General features: G+C 50.0%; 1 protein-coding gene across 1 annotated transcript; it reads right to left on the bottom strand.

Moving 5' to 3' along the window:
• Nucleotides 1–7,730: 7,730 nt before the first annotated feature.
• On the bottom strand, nt 7,731–8,231 carry LOC124663966 (cytochrome P450 710A1-like; the record flags this gene model as incomplete). The annotated part of the gene is made up of 1 exon (XM_047201588.1): nt 7,731–8,231. A coding segment is annotated over one exon (501 nt), but the record flags the coding sequence as incomplete, so codon positions are not given.
• Nucleotides 8,232–8,463: the final 232 nt, after the last annotated feature.

Consider the following 8,463-nt stretch of genomic DNA (forward strand, 5'->3'; position numbering starts at 1 on the left):
GTTCATAAGAGACCACATACCACGGTACGAGTAAAGAGTACTTGTCGGGAAACGAGGTTGAACAAGGTATGGAGTGATACCGAAGATCAAACCTCGGACAAGTAAAATATCGCGTGACAAAAGGAATTGGTATCGTATGTGAATGGTTCATTCGATCACTAAAGTCATCGTTGAATATGTGGGAGCCATTATGGATCTCCGGATCCCGCTATTGGTTATTGGTCGGAGTGAGTACTCAACCATGTCCGCATAGTTCACGAACCGTAGGGTGACACACTTAAAGTTGGATGTTGAAATGGTAGTTCTTGAATATGGAATGGAGTTGGTATATTTGTTCGGAGTCCCGGATGTGATCCCGGACATCACGAGGAGTTCCGGAATGGTCCGGAGAATAAGATTCATATATAGGATGTCATTTTATGTGAATAAAATGTCGCGGAAGGTTCTATGGAAGGTTCTAGAAGGTTCTAGAAAAGTCCGGAAGAAACCACCAAGGAAGGTGGAGTCCACAAGGGACTCCACCTCCATGGCCGGCCAACCCTAGTGGGGGAGGAGTCCCAAGTGGACTCCCCCTTAGGGGCCGGCCACCCCCCCACATGGGAGGTGGGAATCCCACCTTTGGGTGGGAGTCCTAGTTGGGCTAGGATTGCCCCCTCCTATGGAAGGATTTGGTTCGGGTCTTATTCGAAGACTTGGACACCACCTCTTGGGGTTCCACCTATATAATGAGGGCCAAGGGGAGGGGGCCGGCCACCTCAAACACCACCAAGGTGGCCGCACCCCTATAGTGGCCGGCGCCCCCTCTCCCCAAACCCTAGCCGCCCGCTCCTCCACATCCCGCATAGCTTAGCGAAGCTCCGCCGGACTTCTACACCGCCACCGACACCACGCCGTCGTGCTTTCGGATTCAAGAGGAGCTACTACTTCCGCTGCCCGCTGGAACGGGGAGGTGGACGTCGTCTTCATCAACAACCGAACGTGTGACCGAGTACGGAGGTGCTGCCCGTTCGTGGCGCCGGAACCGATCGTGATCAAGATCTTCTACGCGCTTTTGCAAGCGGCAAGTGAACGTCTACCGCAGCAACAAGAGCCTCATCTTGTAGGCTTTGGAATCTCTTCAAGGGTGAGACTCGATACCCCCTCGTTGCTACCGTCTTCTAGATTGCATCTTGGCTTGGATTGCGTGTTCGCGGTAGGAAAATTTTTGTTTTCTATGCAACGTTATCCTACACTCTTAATGTTAAGTCTATAGATGGTTTTGATTCGTTCATCACCTTCACAGATGACTTTTCCCGTTATGGGTACATTTACCCTATACGTGATCGATCGGAAGCTTTGGACAAATTTAAAGTGTTCAAAGCCGAAGTTGAGAACCAACTGAATGCAAAAATTAAAGTTGTACGATCTGATCGCGGGGGAGAGTATTACGGTAGGCACGCTCCTTATGGGCAAATTCCAGGACCTTTTGCTAAGTTCCTAGCTGAGAATGGAATTGTTGCCCATTATTCAATGCCTGGTGAACCTCAACAAAATGGTGTGGCTGAGCGCCGCAATCGCACGCTTTTGGATATGGTGCGTAGCATGCTCGATCATGCAAGTTTGCCGGTAAGCCTATGGATGGAGGCATTGAAGACGGCTGCACATATTTTAAATCTTGCTCCCACTAAGTCAGCACCGAACACACCTCACGAGATGTGGACGGGAAAGAAACCGAGCTTGAACTATTTACGTGTGTGGGGCTGTCCTGCTTGAAGCTAGAATTTTCAATCCACAACTTAAGAAGTTAGACCCAAAAACGGTTAGTTGTTTCTTCGTCGGATACCCGCACAGGGGAAAGGGATATCGTTTCTATTGCCCCGGTCATACCACTAAGTACGTGGAGACCCGGCAAGCGGTATTTTTTGAGGATAATGAAGTTAATGAATTAAGGAAGATCGATCTTGAGGAAAAGCGGGTGTGTGCTCCATTCCCGATTATCCAAAAGGTCGTTCTACCAATGCAGAGGAGAATCACTTCTAATGTTGAGACTGAACCTCACAGTTCTGGTCCTCAACCTGATGGTGATCCTGAAACTAATGATAACGCAAATCCAGAAGGTGAAGAAAACCACCAGTCGGATAATGAAGAAGATCCTCATAATAATAATGCCCCTCCACCACCATCGCCTGTGAGAAGATCACATCGAGAAAGAAGAAAAGCCATCTCAGATGATTATATCACCTACATGAGTGAGGATGTAGATGATATAGGAAAGGTGGAGGATCCAACCTCATACAAGGAGGCCATTAAGAGTTTGAATTCGTCTAAGTGGCAAATCGCCATGGAAGACGAATTGAAATCTATGAGCTCAAATGATGTTTGGGACCTAGTAGAAGTTCCTAATGACGCCAAAAGAGTAGGCTCCAAATGGATCTACAAAACTAAGTACGACCCCAAAGGGAACATCGAAAGGTTCAAAGCTAGACTTGTGGCAAAAGGTTTCACACGAGAGAGAAGGAATCGATTATAATGAGACTTTCTCTCCTGTGTCATCTAAAGATTCTTTTAGGATCGTCATGGCTCGGTAGCTCATTTCGACCTAGAATTGCATCAAATGGACGTTAAGACGGCATTTCTAAATGGCGACCTTGATGAAGATGTGTACATGACTCAGCTGGAAGGTTTTGTTGTGGAAGGAAAGGAACATTTAGCATGTCGTCCGAAGAAATCCATCTATGGCTTGAAGCAAGCTTCAAGACGAGTGGTACCTCAAGTTCGATAAGATTATTAGAACTTTTGGTTTTACTTGAAAATGTTAAGGACAACTGCATTTATGTTAAGTTTAAGGGCAGTAGGTTCACAATATTAGTCACTGTATGTGGATGACATATTATTGGCCTGCGAGTGATAAGGATATGCTTGCACGAGACCAAGAATTTTCCGTCTTCCAATTTTGATATGAAAGATCTCGGTGAAGCTTCATATGTCCTCGGCATTGAGATTCATCGAGATAGGTCTAAAGGTGTGTTGGGACTATCACAAAAGGCATACTTTGAGCGAGTACTAAAGAAATTCAATATGCATAAGTGCTGCGGCTCACCTGCCCCGATAGTCAAGGGCGATAAGTTTGGGACATTTCAATGTCCGAGGAACCAAATTGAAACTGATCAGATGAAGTCGGTTCCTTATGCTTCAGTTGTCGGAAGCATCATGTATGCACAAGTTTGTACACGCCCTGACTTGGCTTTTATAACCGGGATGCTTGGCAGATTCCAATCAAATCCAGGACTAGACCACTGGAAGGCCGCAAAGAAAGTCTTGCGTTATATGCAAGAGACAAAAGGGTACATGCTTACGTACAGAAGGTCTGATAACCTACAAGTTGTTGGTTATTCAGATTCTGATCATGCCGGTTGTGTGGATAGTAAGAAATCCACGTCGGGTTATGTATTCACACTTGCCGGAGGAGCTATATCGTGGAAAAGCTCCAAACAAACTATAGTTGCTTCATCTACGATGCAAGCAGAGTTTATAACATGTTACGAGGCCACTCGGGCAGGTCTGTATGGCTAAAGAATTTCATTCCCGGACTTAAAGTGGTCGACAAGCATTTCAAAACCACTTCTATTGTACTGCGATAATGAACCCGCAGTTTTCTATGCGAATAACAACAAGTCAAGTGATGCTGCCAAACACATTGACATTAAGTATCATGTTGTGATGCATAGGATCCAGGATCAAACAACTAAGGTTAAGCATATAAGTACGACTCGTATGCTTGCGGATCCGCTAACGAAAGGCTTACCACCCGAATCTTTCGTGAGCATGTTGCCGGCATGGGATTACTGGAAGCCTTATGATTCTGGAATAAAGGGACCATAATAAGAACCACTCCCAATAAGTATTATGTTATCCATTTCAAGATAGGCTGGTATGCCATAAGTGTTGAGGTTCAATAGCATTTCATTGGTTGTTGTAACACCTCACTTTGGTTTATTATTCCTATGGAGAATGGGCAAATGATGTTAAACCTAACGATCAAGGGGAGAATGTTGGTTGACCTGTCAGGTTTAAGAGACAAAAACGTTCTAGTCAAATAACGTCGGGTTTAGAGATAAACATTGACAAAAACGTTCTAGTCAAATAACGTTAAGGAGGAGGCCCACGAACCAACGTTCGTGACCAACTCGTTCGCATCTCACGCGCCACTGATCGGGGGCACCAAAACCAACTCGATGGTTTGGTCCCCTGTCGCTCGCGCCATATAAAAGGGGGAGCCCGGCTGCTATCGACCACGCGAGTTTTGACGATCAGATCGCTGCTTTCCCCACAACTCCTAAAGCCCTACCGATCTAGGGAGGCGCGGAACGACGGGAAGGCCAGCCTACACCCCGGCGGTGCCGGAGGCGGTGCCGCTGGAGACTCGAGGGGATCAGGAGGATCCCCAGATCATCAACGACCTCTCTGCTTCACGCCTGCAACGAGCAGGCGACGATGGCAACTCCTGCAATGCGTAATGCATCCCTAAACCCTCTCTGTTCATGTTCATTAGGTGTTCTATATGCTGCTTATCACGATCTAGTGCCACCCCTAATGTTTTAGATCTAACAATGGCGTGCACCATCTCCCACACATCCCTGTCCACGTCGTACCCGCATGTCCCCTGGTATTTCCTCTTCACCTTGCCGACGTTCTCCAGCTGCACGGAGAGCAGGATGTGGGAGCCGACTGTGGCGTAGGAGGCGACGCGGATCTCCGGCGGGTTCGTGTATTCGATCGGGTTGATGCGGCACGGGAAGACGGGCGGCGGCTCGAGATCTTCACTTAGACGGCTCCACTTAGGGCGGACATCCTTGAAGCAAATCCGCACGAACCAGGGAAGGTAGTCGAGGCCCCTCGCCCCCCACTTGACGGAGGGGCGGCGCGAGAGCACGTAGAGCTGGCCGCGGAACGGTATTAGGACGGGATCCATCTTGTTGGTACTGAGGTCGGGGCCGTGAAACTCCTTGGAGGTCGCGACATCGTAGATGATGGTGTGACCCTTTCCTTCCCCGCCTACGGCGACGATCCAGGACCCCTGCGGCGACGATACCGCGGCGAAGGACATGCCGGGTTGGCTGAGGTGCAGAGGGACCATAGGCGTCGTTGCGCCGACGGTGAGGATGGAGTAGGCGGCCTTGGCGTCCTTTTTCTTCCCGGCCTTGTGCTCCACCACCAGGTAAATCGTCTTGTCGGGCTCGTCGATTCTCCGGCGATGGCTGGGGGAAGTGGAACCATCATCCTCCGCTTGGCGCTTCAGCTTGCTCGGCATCTCGCGGGAACAGCCACGGAACAGGCGAAGGTGCTACAAAACCTCAATGGACAGCCATCTTTCCCTGGCTTTTATGATCACCACCAAGGTGGGCCGTGGGCCTGGCCCTACGTCTTGCAATCTCAGAAAAAGAAACCAACATCATCCCGACTCCCGAGCGGACGTATTCCCATCTGAACAAAACCGATTCCGGGCGGCGTTGGCGTTGGCGACGGCGGCGCACAGAGATGAAGAGGAGGCCCAGTAGAAGGGGTAGGGACGTGGAGGATACCATGCTCCCCGAGAAGAAGAAGCAGAGGATGGACGAAGCGGAGGACATCGTTCGCCCGGAGAAGAAGCCGAGGATGGACGAAGCGGAGGACTCGGTCTACCTGATTGTAGGCCATGGGTGCGTGAGACCTGCCTTTTCGTTGTTCAAGATTGAACCCTACACCGACAACGGCGGCGGCGACACCCCGGTGAGAATCCCGCGCCGCCTCGCCCGCCTCAAATGCAACCACAACAAGTCTTTCGTCCCCTTCAAATCGAAGGACCGCCGGTGGATCGTCGGCGTCGGCGGCTGCTCAACCCAGAGTTGCTACGGCCCGGGGACCATCATCTTCGACACCGGGAAGCAGTCGGTGATCCGTGGACCGGAGCCTAAGTCGGTCAAGAGCTACCCGATCCTGCTACCAATCGACCACAAGATCTACGCCCTGGCCCGAACCCCCTCCGTGGTTGGACCGCTCAACTTCGTGCCCTGGTTCGAGGTCCTCGACCTCTCGAGTGCACGGGAAGTCGACGGCCGTCTGACCAACTGCAAGTGGAGCCGCCTGAAGCGGCCGCCATTCTTTCCCTGGGAACTCACCCCAGGGGATTACATTTGTCCGCCCAGCGTTACCGTCAAGTCCTACGCCACCGTGGACTCCCGCATACTGGTGTCCGTGACAGGGCATTCGGCCACCTACGCGTTTGACACCAGCTCGAACGAGTGGTCGACAGTGGATGACAAGAACTGCCTGCCGTTCGTCAACGGAGCCGTCCCACACAGCCCTCGGCTCTTCCTCGGCTTATCGAGGGCCACAAAGGCCATGGCCGGATACAAGATCAATGTCGATGGCGCTAAGCCACTCTCTGTGGTTGAGATTCCGGTCGTGTCTAACTTGGAAGATGAAGACCTGGTTGTGCACAGCTACAATTTCCTTTCCCTGGGGATTGACAGGGGCTTCTGCTTGATGAGTTGTTGGAGCGTTGATGAAAAGAGGGATCCCCCACATCTCCAGGCGCACATCAGGGTGAGGACGTACAAAACAGATGATTTTGTGGAGTCCGAGGGAAAATTACTGGCCGTCAACAAGCACTGGATGCAGGTTTACAAGATCCGCGATTTGATCCGGACACTAGATGAGCCCTGTCTGGCTAGCGTGGTCTCCATATGATATGACTGAGTAAGCCCTTCCGATATATGTCCAAATTGCATAGATTAGTTAAGAACAAGTACATAGGATTCTGAATTTTCATGATAGTTTCTCACGCTTTATAATAGATTAGTTAAGAACAAGTACATGCATGGGATTCTGAATTTTCATGATAGTTTCTCACACTTTATAATATAGCCCTTTCACCATAGACATGGATTAGCAAACAACCATGTTGGGCACTGGGCAGCAGATATACGATTCAATAATGTGCGTGTGATATTGTGACTTGAGACAAGTGTTTGTGCACTACTGGGCAGCAGATTTATAACTAAAATTGGAGCTACTGTTTACTGTACATTGATCTGGTATGGCTATTTCTCAAGTCTGAATTTGACAGATTAGATTCATATTACAGTCTGACTTCTGATCAGGATAGACAACTCATTTAATTCATAAATAGCTGTTAGGTTTGAGTTATTGGTTGCCAAACTCAAGCAAGAGCACAACTGGCATGGTTTTTGAGTTGCTGTATAGTCGCTGAATAGTCGCTGTTTAGTCGCCGAGTTGTTTTCCAAAAATCGCGGCGACACGTGACTATGCAGCGACTTATGGTGACTATACAGTTTTTTTGGTCGACTATACATGAGTCGCAGCCTCATGTGAATCAAAATTCCATAGATTAGTTAAGAACAAGTACATAGGATTCTGAATTTCTAGTTTTTTTGGTCCACTTTTGAGCCGCGACTCAAAAACCATGATGTTTTGTCAATCCATGACCTTTAACAAAAATGTGAAGTGATGTTTCTCTTCTTTGATTTTAGTTATGAATGTTCTTTCTGCTGCTACCACTAGAGCAATGACAAATGAAAAAAATTGATGAATGGTCCAATGGAATGAAGAACTAACACAAGAAACACCGGGTCCTACTACAGATCATCACTCGACACGACCAGATGAAGGAAAGAAGAGAGAGCCAAGGAGGGAGGAAGCCGGCGGCAGGAGGAGGACGGAATAATGGGACAAGGACGACCATCTCAGGCTCAGAAGGACGGGAAGCTTGCGCAGCGTTGCTTGACGTAGACGGAGCAGCCGTCCCTGGGCACGATGGTGGGCATGTACACGGGGTCGTCGCAACCGTCCATCCTGTCCCGCTTGAAGTCGACGACGGAGACGAAGAGCGCGAGGAAGAGCAGGAGGTGGTTGAGCGCGTACCGCTGGCCGACGCACTGGTGCGCGCCGACGCCGAAGGTCAGGAAGTTGCGCTTGAACGCCACGTCCTCCCTGCGCGTGTCGGAGAAGAAGCGGTCTGGGTAGAAGGCGTCGGGCGTCGGGAAGCCCTGGAAGGAGGACTTGTAGACGGACGGGAACACGATGGCGCCCTTGGGCACCGTGTACCACTCTGTGAGCTGGAACGACTCACCGGCGATGTGCGGCACCAGTGTCGCCGGGGGCCGGTACCGGACTACCTCGCGCGCCACCGCCTGCGTGTACCTCATCCCCTGTATCTTCTCGGCGGTGATGGGCTCCCCGGACTCCGGCGATCAGAAGAGAAAATAGTTGATGAACAGTACCAGAAGTAAGCAGGGAGCGTGAATCTGATCAACTTTTATATAGTGTATAATAATGTCTGGCCAAGAAGACGCCGAACAGTCCAAGGTGTGTCCAAAGAGATTGTCAATAAGTGAGCCAGACAGTCTGGCTAGTCTCAATACACACTGCGTCACCGTTTGGCCTGCACGCTGAAATGAAGAGCAGTGTAAGAGCATCTCCAGC

This window comes from Lolium rigidum, chromosome 6 (genome assembly GCF_022539505.1).
Source record: "Lolium rigidum isolate FL_2022 chromosome 6, APGP_CSIRO_Lrig_0.1, whole genome shotgun sequence".
Classification (NCBI taxonomy): Eukaryota; Viridiplantae; Streptophyta; class Magnoliopsida; order Poales; family Poaceae; genus Lolium; species Lolium rigidum.